We start from the raw sequence: 18,732 nt of genomic DNA, 5'->3' as shown, positions 1-18,732 counted from the left end.
TTAATAAAAAGGTGCCATCATATTTTTGCCTAGGATCTAAAATAGAAGCAAAAATATAAATCATAGGAATATCGGTGTAATATTTACGCCATTTTTCCTCCATGGATGGAAGATATCCACGATAAACATGTTGAGATCGGTGTTCCGCAAAAAGTTGTGCAAGTAAACATGCATTACTAAGAAAAGAATGAGAACAAGGATTATATACAGAAGAAAAACAATGTGTCATACCATATAGTAATTGTAAAAACTGCATATATTTTTCACAATTAACCCAATCATCTTCTAGTAAAGCATTTTGTGGAAATTTCATATTATAAAAAAGTGTTAAATGAACCTTGTACTCGATTGCCCGACTCAACATTTCATAGGTGGAGTTCCACCTAGTTGGACAATCCGGTGCTATTTTTATGGTTTTTATCCGTTGTTGCCTGCAAAAACCTTTCCATTCTTGATATCTCATGTTAGAGCTATTAATAGACATAATAGCATTCCTTATTTTGTGATAAAATGGACCAATTGCTTGTGTTCCATCCTTCACACACAAGTTAAGAACATGACAAATGCATCTAACATGAAGTGCATTTCCATCTAATATAACATCGGTCAATTGGTTTTTGACCAAATTCGCACTATATGTCATAGAAGTTGCATTATCGAAAGTCATTGACATGATTTTATCCCTAAGACTATATGCATCAATGGCTTCCATTAAATGATGTGAAATGTTAAGACCGGTATGAGGGTATTCAAGCATTTTGAAATGAATGATGCGTTTTTGTAACATCCACTCATTATCTAACCAATGACAAGTAACACATAAATAGTGGAGTCCGTAACCACCATCCCATGCATCGGCGGTTAAAGAAACTCTACTAGGAAGATTAGCTAATTCATTTACTAATTTCAATTTGTACTCTAGATAACTCTTCATGGCAGCAGATCGAACGGTTTTTCGGGAGATTTTTTTGTGTTTTGGTTGTAGTGCTCGGTTAACATAGTTGTTGAAGGCATCATTTTCGGCGAAAAGAAAAGGTTGTTCCGCATGTACAATCATTCTCCCAAGTTCATCTCTATCTCTCTCGTAATTGTAAATGAAGCCTTGTGGATGGAATTGAGAAATTTTGGGTTGGGTTGGATCACTAGATGGTCCACCACATTTTTTTGTATGTCTATTAAGGTGTCCCGTCCCTCCCTTGGTATCGGCCGAGAAAATTTTACCACAAGTCCGACACTTGGCCTTTTGTCCATTTTTACTTAATTGATAATGTGACCAAACTTCACTCTTTCTTTTGGTTTGAGCAAAATCCTCTTCGGTACACCACTCTAATATGTTAGGATTTTGGGTGTTGGGCATTTGGGTGGATGGTTCACTCGACCCGCAGGCTTGTGTTTGGCTACCTTGGGAAGGAAGAGGAAAAGGAAATTCATGTTGTTGAAATTGGCTTTGTTGAAATTGGGTCCAAGGAGCCATATCATCCATTTGTTCTTGCCCTCCCGTGATTTGGGGATTAAAGAAAGGGGTGGAAGTGTTTGGAAAGGGCATGTTAGGGGAAGGAAAGGGCATGTTAGGGGGGGCATAGGCATTGAAGTGTTTGGATTTGGTGATTCCCTACGTTTTGACTTGGCTTTTCTAGAGGAGGAGGAAGCGTTCGGGTTTGATGCCATGATTAATTAATAATAATAACAATAAAAGTAACAATAACAATAATAATAATAATACAAATAACAATAACAATAATAATAACAATAAAAGTAACAATAACAACAATAATAATAATAATAATACAAATAACAATAACAATAACAAAGTAACAATAGCAATAATAATAACAATTCACAACAATAATAATAACAATTCACAAGTCACAACAATAATAATAACAATAACAATAAGAATTAGTAAGTAGTTTTTATATAAATTAAATTTTTAAAAATAATTATAATAATAGTAGATTACTTGGATCAATGAGATCCCAGGTAGGAGAGGTTAGGAGCGACGTTGTCCAGAGCCCAAGTCCCGCCTTAGACAGATTTCAACAATCCAAATAACCCACAATTAAAATAGAAAGTAGTTTTTATATAATTAAGTAGTTCCAACTTCTAATAATAATAATAATAATAATAATAATAATAATAATAATAATAATAATAATAATAATAATAATAATAATAATAATAATAACAAGATTAACAACTAACAATAACAAATTAAAATAAAGTTGAGTTAGATCTTACAATGACGCTTCAATGCTTTCCCAAATTTATAATTTCCCGAACTTATAATTTCCCGAATTTATAATTTCCCGAATTTATAATTTTCCGAATTTATAATTTCCCGAATGTAAATATAACAATTTTTTTTTTTTGGTAGTAGACTAATAAAGGTAATAATAGTAAAAATGTAAAATTTATAAGAGAGTAGGAATTTTTTTTTTTTTCACAAAAGAGAGCAAGATTGTAGATTTGTAGGATTTGTAGGAATTTGAGAATTGAGAATTTGGGAGTAAGAAAATTAGAGAATAAGAGAGAAGAGATAAGTTGATGAATTGTGAAAATTTTGGAGGAAAATATGAGGTATTTATAGGGAATTTGGGTGGGAAAAGGGGTGGAAAACTAGCCGTTTATAGCTGTTGGAAAACGGCCATAAACGGCTAGTTTTCCAACGGTATGGCACGGGCCGTGCCGTGCCGGGCCGTGCCGGGCCGTGCCTTGCGGGCTCGTGCCGTGCCGTGCCGTGCCCGGCCGTGCCACGTGCCGTGCCGCCGGGTCGTGCCAGCGTGCCGGCCCACGTGCCGGCCACCGTGCCGCCCGGCGTGCCACGTGCCGTGCCCGTGCCAAATCCCACAATTTTGTTCACGGCACGGCCCACGGCCCACAGGTGGGCCGCCGTGCCGTGCCGTGCCGGCGACCGTGCCGTGCCGGGCCGTGCCGGAGTCGTGCCGGGCCCGTGCCGCCCGCGTGCCGGCACGGCCCGTGCCCATGTTTAACTAGAGCCATGGTTAGGTTGCGAACGCATTGCATCATATCGTGCCTACTTGACTAATTGTGCATTATTTGTTGTGCATATATATTCTATGTTTCTCTTAACCGTTTGTTGACTTGTGTTGAGATTAAATAAATTAATGACTTAAAGAACTTTGCCTAATTAATTAATTAATTAATTAATTAATTTGAGTCAATAAAGTCTAATATTTTAATCGGAATTGACCTAGTACAACTTTAGGCATACCCCAGTTGACTAATAACACCGAAAACAGTCCCAGACCGAAGCCCCAATATTGGCGCCAAGGTCTGAGCTGTAGCGCCACACTATGGAGTGTAGCGCCTGACGACAGCAATGTTGTCTGGCGCCAAGCTCCACAGTGTGACGCTAGTCCTGTCGCTTGGCCGACAGTTCGGATTATTGGTCGAGTCATCACCTAGGGTCTAATTAACCGGTTTGCTAATTAATTCGGTTAATTTTCGCTGTCAATAACACCTTGTCAAGTCATTAATCGAGTCTTGGTCACATAGTCTAGCCACATGGTCATGACACGAGTCTCAACATGTCACCTACACTCACTACTCTTAGCACACACTTTGAGTATATGTCACCTTGACCATGTCTTAGGTTCATGCATGAGTCGGTCTTTCCGTCATTTGAGTTGGGGGGTACATTCTATTCCTAATTCTTCATATCCCTCCACCTAAATCTTCTTCACATTCTTCCATCTTTCTTCACTTCCTCCATCCATTGCACGTTGAATAAAGTTTGAGTCAAATAATTAACAATAAGTATCCCCAAATTCCTTTTCCACAGTACTTGGTCAAGGAGAGAAGGGCGATTAATCAAGGACAACCTCTTTATTCAGGTCTCGCTTTTTGATAAATCGATTCGTCAAAAGAGGAAGGCTAAGAAGATAATGGCAACTCCAGAAGAAGTCAATGATCTTAAGAACCAACTGGCTACTGTGACTGAGACACTGAAGCTTCTCGCCCTTAAGGTCGATGATCCCGTGAAGCAACAACAAATGAACCTCATGCAAGAGAGTCTAAGTAAGCTATCTAGTGACTATAAATTTCAGGGCATGAGTTCACAAGGGGTTTCGCTGGACAAGGAACTTCTTCCACATAAGTTCAACGCCACTGACATCCCTAAATTCAAGGCAACAGATAACCCTTACTTCCATCTAAGAGCTTTCGAAACTATAATGAGCATTAAGGGTATCGATAAGAAGGTTTTCCCCTCTCTGTTCCCACTATCTCTTGAAACCGTTTGCCAACAATGGTACTTCTCCCTTGACAAAGAGAAAACCTCTACATGGGAGTCAATAGTAAATGCTTTCGTTGATAGGTACAAGTGCAATACTCAAGTTGAAACCGATCATAGGCAACTTGAGATGCTAAGACAAAAAGAGAATGAAGGTTTTACTTCTTTCTTTAATAAATGGAGGGAAACTTCCACCAAGATGATTAGGGTCCCCACCGAAAAGGAGTCCGTGAGGATGTTTATCAAGAATCTCCAAGAAAAGTATTTAAAGCACTTAAAATATCAACACAACTTGAATACTTTCAAGGCCGTTTATGACATCGGAATTGAAATCGAAGATGACCTCGCAAAGCAAAAAGCTACTAACAATAGTAACCACGGTGGCTGTAAAGGAAAGAAGAGCGACACTCCTTCTTCTTCCGAAAACGCCCACTCTAGTAATAACGTTAGTACCTTTGACCATAATGATGTCTTAGCCATGGACAATCAAGGATCTAAAAGGAAACCCAGGCGAGAGTTTACACCCATTGGAATGACCTACGATGCTGCTTTTGATCGTCTCTATGATCGAGGATTAATCAAACCTATTGGTCCTACCGAGGATCCGACACCAGAAAATCGATCTTCGAGATGGAATCCAAACTCCTATTGCAAGTACCATCGAGGAAACGGTCATACTAATGATGAATGCTACAAGTTTCAAAATCTCATTCAAGATCTCATAGAAGCTAACAAGGTCCCATTGCCTCTAGTTAGCGAGAAGACTGGGTGATGATGAAGCAAATGATACCAGACAAGAGGCGAGCTTCAACGACGAGATTTCGTGACCTCTTTTTTCTATTTCCTTTTTTATTTACTCTTTCCCCAATAAGTCTAGCATAGGCACCTTTTATTTTCTTTTAGATTAATTTTGTAGTTTTTTCCTTTTTCCCTTTTTAATAAAATGAGCATTTATTTCCTTATATATGATCATTTCATTATATTGCATCAAATATAATAAAAAAAATAAAAAAAGAAAAAAAAATCCATGTCGAATTAAGCACAAGGTATACCAATGATTTGAGGCACCCCTTGTAGCCACATCATATCTCCTTTCGCCTTTCTAATTTACAAATCCTTTCTTCATAAACCACTTTGAGCCTCGTCTAACGATAAACCTTTCTTTTTTCAACCTACATCTATCTAACCTTGGGATGGGATGGTGTGCAACTTATGCAATTTTCAAAGAACAAAGCTTGAGTGATTTCAGAAATTCAAAAAATAGTAAAAATAAGCAAAAGCAAAAAAATAAATAAAAGTGTACAAAAGGGCAAGTGTTCCAATGTCTTTGATATGAAAATATCTTCGATATGAACACGTCTCAGATTGCGTCTCTTATCGAATGCTCGAGAAACATGAATGCCAAGTGAGTTATAGACCGCATGATCGAGATTGCCCACACTTATAAAAATGAAATAAATGCTAAAACAAAAGAAAGAGCTAAAAAAAGAGTAGAAAACCTCAAGCATAAAAATACAAATATTCAAAAGCAAGGTTTCACACCTTGGGGGCTTATCTAGGGTCTTGAGCCTTTATCCCCTTCTTCTTCAAACCTTTAGCCTAACCACGTTACAACCCTTAAAAAGACCTTTTTTGAGGTATACACACTTGTGCGAGGTTCGGCTAGAGCTACGTTCGACCTGATTCCTAACGGATACGTAGGCAACCTCACATCGAGGTGCGACCGTAATAAAAATGCATTTATATTCACACTTACACCATGATCATATCAAGGGATCTCCAATGCTCATCCCTATTCACTTAGAGCTAGACTTGGGGGCTTGATCCCTACATCATTAGCTTACCTAGCCTAGGAGTCACCATTATCTGACTCTTCTAAAAATAATATTCTTTCCACACACTTAGCCCTTGCGGCCTAAATTTAGTATCACTTTCACACACATCACAGATACATGACCAAATATACTTCCCTTAGGAACCCTTTGTCATGAAATCTTAACACTGAAGCATGCTTCGTCAAAATCAATCATAATTGTCATTGCATCACGAAGTATGAAGTGCTTAGCCTCCGTGCCTAAGTTACCTAAATACTTTCATCATTGAGTCAACCATTGAGATAGCCTAGGATGGGTTAATCCTTGAACCTTGAGAGATAGTATCAAACAACATTTGACTAAACTCGTTCAACATGCGCCTTTCAAACTTCGCTTCTTCTTTTTCACGTCTTTCTTTTTCGGGAGAAAGTCGGTACCCTCCACAAAAATGACAGAAATTTTTTGCTTTTTTGCATTTTTGAGTCGCATAATCAACACTGTGCACACACGGGTCATGAGTCTAACACATGTGTCATTTCACTTTGAGTCGAGTCAATCTCGAGCCAGTCAATCAACGAGTCAAGTTTATACCTTGAGTCGTGTCAAGTCGATGAGTCAAGCAACATTAAACCTTAGGTCAACCCTAAGATAACATGAAGCCTTAGGTCAACCCTAAGATGGTTAAAGAGATTGACAAAGTTCTATAGTCAAAATAAATACAGGTGCAGCAGAATAGGGAAGACCCTACTCCAATTCTTGGCGCCAGAGATATCTCAGCAACGACAGAGCTCGAAGCCTCCCAGAAAGGTGATTTCGACCTCATGCAGCAATTTCGGGTTCCGTGGTACGCCAGTTAGCCCCTATAAGCAATTTGACATGATTAGTAATCGGCTCGATTACAATCGTAGTAAGTGATTGACCTGACAAAAAATCGTCTCACTTAGCTTAAGCGCCTAAAACACTGGCTCATTACAATCGGTCCAAAAGCAAGCACTTAAACGACAATGTTTCCAAATATGGATTGTCGTGCATTCTTATAAAACGACAAAATTTTCCAAAAAGTGGATTGTCATCCCCAACTGACAATATTTCCAAAAATGGATTGTCGTGCATCTTCTTCAACGACAATTTTTCCAAGATTGGATTGTCATCTCTGGCAAAGTTTCCAAGCGTGGATTGTCGTGCTCCTTCTTTGTTTGGCAAGTTTTTCCAAGTTCGGATTGTCATACATTCATCGGCTCGTTGGCAAGTTTTCCGAGATTGGATTGTCATACACCTAGTTCCCTATGGAAAAATTTCCCAAAGGATTGTTGTAGGTCTCTACTCATCATAAATTTCGGCAAAAGTTCCTCAACGTGGATTTTCTTCAGCAAATGGCAAATTTTCCCGAAGTGGATTGTCGGTCGACTCTTTTTTGCAAATGTTCCAAGACGCGGATTGTCAATTGTGGCAATATTTTCCTAAAAGGATTGTCGCATAGCGTTGGCAAATTTCCAAGGTGGATTGCTTTCAAGAGTTATATTCCAAGATGTGGATTGTCGATCGTAGAAAAATTCTTATGCCAGATTGTTACGAAGCATTGGCAACTTTTCCAAAGATTGGATTTTGGCAAATTTTCCGAGATACGGATTGTCGCTTCATCGTGGCAACATTTCCAAGGATGGATTGTTACGAAGCATTGACAACTTTCCCTAAATCGGATTGTCATACATCATACAAGAGTTGTGTTGGCAACTATTCCCAAAGAAAAGAGGATTGTCATCACAGCAAAAGCACCGACATACCGGTTCACAAGCAGCAAAGCGCCGACGTACTGGCATAGCAAATATTAAAAAGCAGTGATCTTTTCGACGACTATCACAGCGGAAAAAAGGAGCTCTTTGAAGCAGCAAGGTGGCATTCCCTAGATTGTGGAGAGTTGTGACAAACAACTGAAGGTAATTTCGGGCGAAGTTGTCTTCGATCATATTCCCTAGGATGTGGAATATTATCAATGCGGATGAGGATTGTTTCAAGAGAAATAATCTTTGATAGTATTCCCTAGGATGTGGAATATTACCAATGCGGAGGAGGATCGTTTCAGGCGAAGCAATCTTCCAAATTTGGAAGCAGTTACAGGCGTAGCGGTTTTCAAGCGGGATGGCATTCTCTAGCTTGCAGGAGGTCATCAAAACAACAAATCGGTTACTTTCAGAGACGTGTGCTCGACGGTGTAAGATACGTGTTTCTTAACTCTTTTATCTGTTTAACTAATGCTAGTTTTGCAGGTATTGGCGTTACAAGAGTGGTTTTAGGATCGCAGAACGTTCTGAATCATTCTCCGTCCCTATCGATACTTTGACTTTTGTTTTCGAAACTTGCGTTTCTCCAAACTCAGTCAAAGTGGGGGCTTCTGTAGAAACCCATTTGTGTCTCCCCAAAACCAAACCCAGTGATGAGTACCTTTCACGTCGAATCATAATCGAATGAAACGAAAGTGTGGAAAGGTCTAGTGTTGCGGAAAGTTTTTTATTTCTTTTCTCTTCTCTCTGTTTTTGAAAACTTTATTTTAAGAAAACAGCCAATCCAGTTTGGTTGGTCCATGATATGGTTCCAATAATAGTGTAATTGGATGGGGCTTGCAAAGACCTTTCCAACGATATATTATAAGCCCAATTCCGATGAATATTGAGGAAGTTATGACCAATTTACTAAACTGGGCCCGGTTTGAGCTTTATATGCGGCCCAATGATCTAGGGGAGGGCCTAATATGATTTATCATTCCTAATGCAATTAGGAATGGTTTTAGTCTTCTAGATTCTTCTAGAAGGTTCTTTTCATTCGTAATTCAATTAGCATTGATAAGTTGACTTTGTTGACTTTTCAGAGTTTTAATCAAAATCAAATAGCATTTTCGAAGAAATTATATTATTTTATCCTCCAGTACGGTAAACTTATCGGATTTTCAAAAACGCGTTAAAATCAAGCTTGGCGTCCAACCCCAGGCCTTGGCGCCTGGAACCAGGCCTGGCGCTAGCCATTGGCGCCTGGCGCTAGTGCTGGTGCCTGGCGCCAGCTAGCCAGGGTTGGCGCCAGCTCTGTTTCCTGAGCGTCAAACTCTGTTTTGTTAATTTATCTTTTTTGGCTGATTTTCTCTATAAATATCGTATTAAAAACTCCGTTTTGATTCATCAATAATCATCTACATCTATCATTCACCGATTTACACCAATTCTTTTAATTTTCTCTTAATTATTCATCTCTCTCATTCATCTTTCTTCTCTAAACTTGGTTTTCTCATACAAAATTCCGCATTCACAAGATCTAGAAACACCTATCCATATTCGAAGTTGCCTTCGCCCTAGACGTGAAAGGTTTAATTTCTGAGGGTTTGGTCCCAAATCTCTATTTCGATTATTTAATTTAATTGTTTGTTTATTATTTTCCTTGAAGTTACTAACGTGTGTATTTTGTTATTAGAAAGAGGTACGAGGCATTAAAGTAAGTACTTTAATTGATTAATTGATATTATGATGTAGATATCATGTTTACATTGTTATTATGATATTCCTAGTATCATGTCTAGGTTATTTTTAATATTAAATATGATTCCTATGATGCCTTTTATTCTCTTCCTAATATTTATTCATGTCAGTATCATGTTAGGGTTAAAGATTTGATTTTTATTGCTTAGTGACATGCTAGGGTTTGTTATTAATCTTGTTAGTATCATGCCTAGGATCTTGCTATGTTTATTATGCTTTAATATTAATGATAACACGATATTATACACGATTTATATGTGATATTTGGTCATGTTTTATTGTGTTTTCTTCATTCTCCTAATCTTTTTGAGCTATTATTCTTCCTATTTCGATACTACTCTTCTCGGTTTGTTTGTTTTTGTTTTTATAAGAATAGGGCTCTATTTGCATGGAATTTATTTTGATCACCAGATATTTCTTTATATGGAGCGTTTCTAGCACCAATGGAGCATCAATGGAGCATTTTGGCAGCCTACTCCACAGCTTGGTTGTGGCGTGCAACCTTATGGCCACAACCTGGTTGTGGGCGTCCATTATTGGAGCAAAGGAGAGGCGAAGACAGCCCGCTCCACAGCCTGGTTGTGGCGGTTTTCTTCATGCCACAACCCACCTGTGGCAGCTCGTTTTGGGCAGCGTTTAGGAGTCCTATTAAGATAGAAATACCTAGTTTTATGAGAGGATATAAATAGGTTTTAGATAATCTTTTATTTATTATTTTTTATCACTTTTTCAGATATTATTTTTAGACTTCTTTTTGGGGTATTACGTTCTTCCATATTATTTTCTAGGGTTTTGCTTTCAAGATTCAAGATTTCATAATTAATTCCAAGTATTGATTTCTTCTCTCAATTCTTTTATTTTATTATTGTTAATTATGTTTTCTTTATTGATTATAGTTCTTGATTTCATTAATATGTGTGAGTAGTTTCCCTATTCCAAGATCTAGCGGAACCCGAATATGATTAATGCTTGATTTAATTCTTTAAATTCTCTAATGATAATTGCAATTGATATGCTTAATTGATTGTGCTCATGCCAATACTATATTAGGAATAATTGGTATTGTTATTAATCCATTGTTTTAATCGCAACGGGAGTTGGGTTTTGACGGGTTTGAATAAATCAATTAAGGGTTTGAAGTTCATCACGGGAGTAGTTGAATGGATGATTAGGAAGTTAGAGTAATGTGCTCAAAGTCTTTAATTTACATGATTCCACGGAAGTAGGCTTGATTGTGATTAGGGAAGCCATTGATAACTCGGGAGAGACCATTGGTAATATTCAGGGATTACTTTTCCTCTTTAATCAATTGAATTATATGTTAGGGGTAGAACTATTATTGCATTAATTGTATTCGTGGTAATGCTTGATCTTGAATGTTTTTCTTATTTGATTATCATTTTTTTAGTTTAATTGTCGTTCTTGATATTTAGTTATTAATTCTCAATTATTTGATTTGGTTACTTGCTTAGTATTTACTTGAGTCTATTTAGTTAGTTGAACCATAGTCTCTTGGGATCCGACCCTTGCTTGCCCGTCTACATAGTAGTGGTCTAGTTAGGTTTATTTTTGTTAGGTACGCGACACGCCTATCAATTAACATGAACATGATTATGATTATAATTGTTATAATTTATGATGATTATAATTATTGTCATGATATTGATTATTATTATGTTGCTTGATTTATTGTTATTGCTTGATCGCCTTTTATTGCATGTTAAAGGGAATTTGTACTTGTAATCACGCTTAATAAGATATTTAACAATCTTGTTAGGGTTAATATGATTATAATTCAAGTGATCGCCAATAATAGTTTTATTTGTGCATTAAATTCAACCAACATAGATTAAACAGGTTTAGGGTTAATCCTATTGATTGCATGTTAGTCAGAAAGCGCACATGAATACAATCAGAATAAAGTAGAGGCCTATTATTAGGGCAGGTTCAATCTCTTTTAGGTTGGATTTGTACCATCATCCCCGAACCCTTATTTGGTTCATGACCTTATGGAGTTGACGATCTCTTGGATCGTTAAGGGGTGTAACCTTCATCCTGTGAACGGTTTACAAGTTCCTAAAACTTGTTGGCGACTCTTTTGCTCTATCTTCTTCCTTTTTGGACGCCACCGTACTTTAGTGTATGATCACAGTGGGGTTCAAGCTAGTGGGATTTTAAAGGCTTGAAATTATTCCCTACAGTTATGCATCGACAAGCGTAATAAAAGAGACAGGTGAAGTAAAAAAGTATAGAGGAAGTATAACTTTTCCTTTGTATGTTTTCTTCTACATATAGTTTTCCTTTAACGGTCAATTTTTTTCTTAAAAGTCAATAAGAAATTTTGCTTTGCATGTATCACCTATCGACGAATGGTTAGCTGCTAATTAATATAGTAAAACCTTTAAAATTTAGTGTGAATTACTAACAAGATTTACCAACCTTTAAAATACCCTACTAGTATTTTGATTTAACCACCTTTTTTTTTTTTTTTTTTTTTTTTTTTTAAATAATCTCTCTGTTTCATAATGTTAGTTTCATATTGGAATCAATTATATAAAATAATAAAAGAAGAATACTTGGAATCTAACATTAAAGTACAAAATAATTCATAATTAGTTTACTTTATTTAAGTTTTTTGATTTTTTTTTTCTTTTTTGGCAAAGCATAAGGAATAATGTGTAATTCAAAGTAGAGATTTCCCTACTTAGAGTCATGTCTCAATCCACAACCAATTAATTCCAAATAATTAAGTTAAGAATAAAACATATTCAATATGGGTAGATCTTCTTAAAATGCCCAAAATAGTATATGGGACTAACATTATAAAACGGAGAAAGTATTTTTATGCCCTAAATTATACCCTAGTAAATACCAAATTGGCAAATTGCCTATATACATAAGAAGCAACTTTCCATGTTCTGGGAAATTTAATCATTACGTACATGAACCTAAACTTTTAAGAAATAAATCATCAATCGATTGAATTTTCATTCCTTTTCCTCTTTTACTAGGTCAAGTTGTTGACCCTTATGAGGTTTTGATGATGATGTTAAGAATTGAGCAAACTTCCTTTTAATAAGGATTTTCTAGTGTTGTGATGTTTGCAGGTTCAGTAGGCGCTGAGGGATGAAGTAGGAACTGGGACAAAGGAACTTTAGAAGATTCATAAGGACAAGTAAAAGACAGAAGAAGAGTTCCAGCAATGGAACTTCCCGAAGTTTCTCAACAGGAACTTCAAAACAGGTTGTAACGACCTGGTTCCGGTGTAATGTTGGGGCAAGCCTCAATAATCAAGGATCAGTGCAAAGATCGAGATATCAACCGAAAAAGATGGACTTCATAACTTATAGTTTTATAAAAGATAAGTTTGTTTTTGTAGGTTGATGTAAGCATATTAATGGTTGTTATGCATGGAACTTATTAGAAATCAGATAAAGCTTGGCAAGCTAATTAATTCGTAAAAGATAACTTTAGTTTTATGAAAAAGTACTTAATTGATTTTATCTTATAAAATTTGATTTAACTTGGTTTTATCTTTTTCATAAAATCCTATCTTTTAATTAAAACGAATTTGATAAGATTTGGTTTTTAAATAAAACGAAATTAAATCTGTTTGGTTTCGGTTTTTAAAGAGATAAGATTAGATTTCAGTTTAACTTATCTTGTTTACGAAAACCTTACTTTGTGAGTTGAAGGACCTCTATAAATATAGAAGAAATTCAGTGAAGTAAAGTGAGAGTTTTTAAGCGTGAAAACCACTTAGTGCTTAAGAGTAAGTTTGCCAAAGGTTTAAGCTTTATCATTTTGATTTCGGGTTTCATGTGTAGCTTTCCATTTATGTGTTAGAGTGTGTCTTTGTGTTGTAATTAGTTTTGGGGTGAGGTTGTGAATTCTCTTAAATTCACGTTTGAGTGTATGAGTTTGAATTCTCTAAAATTCGAGTGGTAGTCAATCACCCCGAGTGTGTCTTGGGTTGCACAGTGGGAAAAAGGAACCTGAGTGTGTCTTAGGTCGAGAAAGGAACCTGAGTGTGTCTTGGGTCGAAAAAGGTGTCTGAGTTTGACTTAGGTCTGATAGGATAGGTTCTTATCAATTAGCAAATGTCTTAGGAGGAACTTGCGAAGCAAAGGTCTGTGTAATAGGTTGTACTAGGAGAGTTGCCTATTATAGTGGAATTTGTTTATAAGTCCCAATAGGGCCGAGGTTTTACTTCCAGTTAGGCACTGGATGGTTTCCTCGTAAAACTTGTTGTGTGCTTTAAGTTCATTTATGTTTTTATTGTTTATTTCCGCATAAGTTCTGCGATTGGAACCTACTACCATTCACCCCCCCTCGTAGTAGTTCATCTAAACTAACAATTGGTATCAGAGCAGGTTCTCACGAAGTTACAATCAACTTGTAGAGTAAAGTTCCTGAAGAGATGAATGCTCACGAGAAACTTGAAGAAGGGTATTCTACCCAAAGACCATCAATGTTCAATGGCAAGTTTTATTCATACTGGAAGAATAGAATGGAGATATTCATCAAAGCTGAAAATTGCCAAGTATGGAGAGTCATTGAAAGTGGTGACTTCGAGGTAACGAAAACCAATGCAAACAAAGAGGTAATCCCTAAACCACTAGCCGAATTTGATAAAGAAGATTATGAAAAATATGAGTTAAATGCTCAAGCAGTAAAAATATTGCATTGTGGACTAGGACCTCATGAGCACAATAGAATCATGGGTTGTAAGTCTGCAAAGCAGATTTGGGATTTACTGCAAGTAACACATGAAGGAACGAATGAAGTTAAACGTTCCAAAATTGACTTACTAATGTCAAAATATGAAAGATTTGAAATGCTACACAAAGAATCCATTCAGGATATGTTCACTAGATTTACTAACATTGTCAATGAGTTAGAATCTTTAGGCAGGTCCATACCCATTGATGAACAGGTAAGGAAAGTCCTTAGAAGTCTTCCTCAAGATGAGAGGTGGAGATCCAAGGTCACTGCTCTGCAAGAATCCAAGGACTTCACTAAGTTCAACCTTGAACAGCTCAATGGTTCCCTGCTCACTCATGAACTTCATCTTGGAGCAAACTCTGAAAGTTCCAAGAGCCTTGCTCTAAAGGCTTATGAATCAAACGACTCTGAAAATGACGATATGGAGACTGCCATGCTTGTGCGGAGGTTCAGGAGAAAGCTAGGAAAAAGAGGAGAAAAGAACAGACGAGGACAGCCAAGTTCCAAAGAGTTCAAATGCTACAGATGCGGTTCCAAAGAACATCTTCTCAGAGACTGCCCTAATCCTAAGGAGGAAGAGTAAACCAACTACAAAGTCAAGGAACAGAACAAGTATTACAAATCATCATTCTCCAAGGAAGATGTAAAAAAATCCATGATGGCTGCATGGGGAAACTCTGATTCAGAAGATGAAGGAGAAGGAGAATCCGTAGAAGAAACAACCAACTTGTGTTTAATGGCTAAAGCAGATGATGAAGCTCGTCTGAAGGAACTTGAATCTGAGGTATGGTATGACTATCGACAACTCAAACATTTAAATAAAGAAAATCTTATGGACATTATTCTGGAACTTCAAGAGGATTGTAAAGAACTAAATAGGTCGAAGTTCCAAACTGATCAAGCTTTAAAAATCCACAAAGAACATAGTGAATGGGTCGATAATATGAAAACTGATGTTCAAACTAGATTCTTTGATTTATATGATAAAAATGTCCTTCTAAAAGAACAAGTTGAAAAACTAAAACATGACAATATTCTGTTAAATATAGAGCTAGCCCAGCTAAAACTTGGAATTGACTTTCCTGACACTGAAGTTCCTATTGCAAACCAACTTTTAAATTTTGAGAAATTAAAATCAGATTTGGAAGAAGTTAAAATAAAAAATTAAACCTTGGAGGAGGAACTTGCTAAAGCCAGGAAAGGCAAAGAAGTGATTAATAATGGAATTCCATCTTGGATAGCTAATGCTCCAAACAAGAATAAAGAAGGACTAGGATATAAAAAGAAGTCTATTCTAGGAGAAATAGGAAGTATGTAGATCTACCCAGTCAAAAACTATGTTACTATTGTGGTAGTACAGGACATCTTCGAGCTGCATGTCCTAAGAGATTTAAAGATACTCTTAAGAATACTGAGCATGCTGAACAGGTCTAAATGAAGAAATATGACTCTTCTTCCAAAACAGTGGATCCCTTATTATGGCACAAACGATTTGGCCATGCTAGTTTTTCTTTGCTTGATAAACTTAGGTCGAAAGAACTTGTGGAAGGACTTCCATCTATCAAGTTCCTAAAAGATAAAGTCTGCAGTGCATGTCTTAAAGGTAAGCAGACGCGAATATCTTTTAAAACTAAGAATATGGTAAGCACCACAAAACCATTGGAACTTATCCATATGGATTTGTGTGGTCCTATGAGGATACAAAGCAGGAGTGGAAAAAGGTATGTGATGGTTATTATAGATGATTTTTCCAGATATACCTGGGTTTTCTTTCTTGTAAGCAAGGATGATACGTTTGATCACTTTGTTGCCTTTGTGAAGAAAGAACACAGAAGAACAGGTCATCAATTAGTCCACCTGAAGTCAGATCATGGAACTGAGTTCGAAAACTCAAAATTTGATGAGTTTTGTGATGAACATGGAATGGATCACAACTTCTCTGCTCCCAGGACTCCACAACAAAATGGAGTGGTTGAACGGAAAAAAAGAAGCTTGGAAAACATGGCAAGAACTATGCTGATTTCCAGTGGACTGCCTAGGAACTTCTGGGCAGAAGCAGTAAACACAGCATGTTACATATTGAATAGAGTTTCTATTCGAGCAATAACCAACAAATCGCCTTATGAGCTAATGAAAGGAAGAAAACCAAATATCTCTTACTTTAGATCTTTTGGTTGCAGGTGCTTTGTACACAATAATGGGAAGAGAAACTTGGGAAAGTTTGATGAAAGGAGTGATGAGGCTGTATTCTTAGGATATGCCTCAAATAGTAAAGCTTATAGAGTTTACAATAAAAGAACAATGTGTGTTGAAGAGTCTGTACATATAATTTTTGATGAAACTGACTATGTGATTGATGTACAGGATGATGATGATGATTTCGAAATAGGGTTGGTAAGAAGACATGACCCTGATGAGGAAATAACTGCATCCATGAAGCAGCAAGACAAGAATTCTGTAGCTGAAAATCAAACAGAAACTGAAACAGAAGTTCCTCAAGAGGAACATCCAGAGCCTGATAATCCAGAATCTGAAAATCCAGAGCCACTGAATCAAGAGATAGAAGACAATGGTGTTGAACCAGAAAGATTGTATCCAATGAAAGATTTACCCCTAAACGTCGGAAACATAAAAAATCTCACCCAGTGGACATGATTATGAGTGACATAACCAAAGGAACTCAGACTCGGTCTCAACTAAGGAACTTCTGTGCATTTTACTTATTCCTATCTACCATGGAACCAAAGAACTGTGATGAAGCCTTACAAGATGCAGACTGGATAATAGCAATGCAAGCTGAATTAAGTGAGTTTGAAAGAAACAAAGTCTGGCACCTAGTTCCTAGACCGGAACACCAAAAAGTCATTGGACTAAAGTGGGTGTACAGAAACAAGCTTGATGAACATGGAATAATTGTGAGAAATAAGGCTAGGCTGGTTGTCAAGGGGTACAATCAACAAGAAGGCATAGACTTTGATGAGACATTTGTACCAGTTGCCAGGTTAGAAGCTATACACATTCTTATTGCTTTTGCAGCTTTTATGGATATTAAGCTGTTCCAAATGGACGTCACATGTGCCTTTTTAAATGGTTTATTAAAAGAGGACGTCTATGTGGAACAACCTCCTGGATTTGAAGATCCAGAATTCTCAAATCATGTCTATAAACTTGATAAAGCTCTCTATGGGCTGAAACAAGCACCAAGGGCATGGTATGAGAGATTGTCCAAGTTCCTATTAGATAATGATTTTAAAAGAGGTAAAATAGACAAAACATTGTTTTTGAAATCTAAAGGAACTGACATTTTAGTTGTACAAATATATGTAGATGATATTATTTTCGGTGCAACTAGCGAATCTTTGGTAAAGTATTTTGCTGACCTTATGAGTGGTGAGTTCGAAATGAGCATGATGGGTGAGCTAAACTTCTTTCTTGGATTGCAAATTAAGCAAACTGAGAAAGGAATAATGATTCACCAGCAAAAGTATGTGAAGGAACTCATAAAGAAATATAAGATGGAAAGTTCCAAAACTATAAGAACACCTATGGGAACTAACATCAGACTGGATGAAGACACAGCTGGAACTTGTATAGATCAGAAGATGTATAGAGGTATGGTAGGTTCCTTATTATATCTAACTGCTAGTAGACCTGACATATCGTTCAGTGTAGGCTTATGTGTAAGGTTCCAAGCCAATCCAAAGGAATCTCATCTTAAGGCAGTCAAGAGAATGCTTAGGTACCTCAAAGGAACTGATGATTTATGTCTCTACTATCCAAGAAATGAATCAATCGATTTAGTTGGATACAAAGATGCTGACTATGCAGGTGATCTAGTGAATAGAAAGAGCACATCAGGTATGACTCAATTTCTTGGACCATGCTTAGTTTCACTACAGGGTAATTAGCGACGGCCAATGTAGTTGCAAATCCGTCGCAAAAATGGATTTGCAACGGATTTGCGACTACTTTGGTTCGTTGCCAAAGACCTCGTCGCAAATCCATTTTTGCGACTAATTTTTGGACAGTCGCAAATTTAGCGACGGATTTGCAACGCCTTTGCAACTACCATTTAGCGACTAACTTTCAAATTTTAGCAACTAAATTATTGTCCGTCGTAAAATATTTGCGACGGATTAGCAACTACTTAGACCAATGTTTTAGGACTACTTTTGCGACGGATTAGTGACTACAAGACCAAACTTTTGCGACTACAGAGACTAGTTTAATTGCGACGGATTTGCGACTATTGAGACTAATGTTTTTTTGCGACGGATTAGCAACTACATACGAGACCAAATTTTTGCGACAAAACTAATTATTTGTGACAGATTAGCGACTACTGAGACTAATGATTTTGCAACTAACCAATTAGTCTCTAAACCAAATTTGCAGTCGCTAAATATTTGCGACTAAC

General features: G+C 36.9%; 1 protein-coding gene across 3 annotated transcripts; it reads left to right on the top strand.

Annotated features, from left to right (window-relative positions):
* Nucleotides 1-13,273: 13,273 nt before the first annotated feature.
* LOC145588758 (uncharacterized) lies at nt 13,274-15,735 on the top strand. Of its 3 annotated transcripts, none has more exons than XM_081645369.1 (2): nt 13,274-13,362; nt 13,959-15,735. In XM_081645369.1, exon 2 carries the CDS (start codon nt 14,011-14,013, stop codon nt 14,896-14,898), a length of 888 nt encoding a protein of 295 aa, XP_081501495.1. In that variant the 5' UTR covers nt 13,274-13,362; nt 13,959-14,010; the 3' UTR covers nt 14,899-15,735. The 3 variants fall into 3 exon arrangements, with proteins under 3 accessions (XP_081501495.1, XP_081501491.1, XP_081501502.1); XM_081645365.1 differs by having other exon boundaries at nt 13,301-13,362; nt 13,964-15,735; XM_081645376.1 differs by having other exon boundaries at nt 13,339-13,362; nt 13,993-15,735.
* Nucleotides 15,736-18,732: the final 2,997 nt, after the last annotated feature.

The sequence above is a fragment of the Chenopodium album genome, chromosome 2 (assembly GCF_948465745.1).
Source record: "Chenopodium album chromosome 2, dcCheAlbu1.1, whole genome shotgun sequence".
NCBI lineage: Eukaryota > Viridiplantae > Streptophyta > Magnoliopsida > Caryophyllales > Amaranthaceae > Chenopodium > Chenopodium album.
This window is presented reverse-complemented; position numbering and strand designations above follow the sequence as displayed.

Excerpts from the sequence above, each read along its gene's own strand:
- LOC145588758 (XM_081645369.1), top strand. The coding sequence starts at position 14,011 with ATGAATGCTCACGAGAAACTTGAAGAAGGGTATTCTACCCAAAGACCA.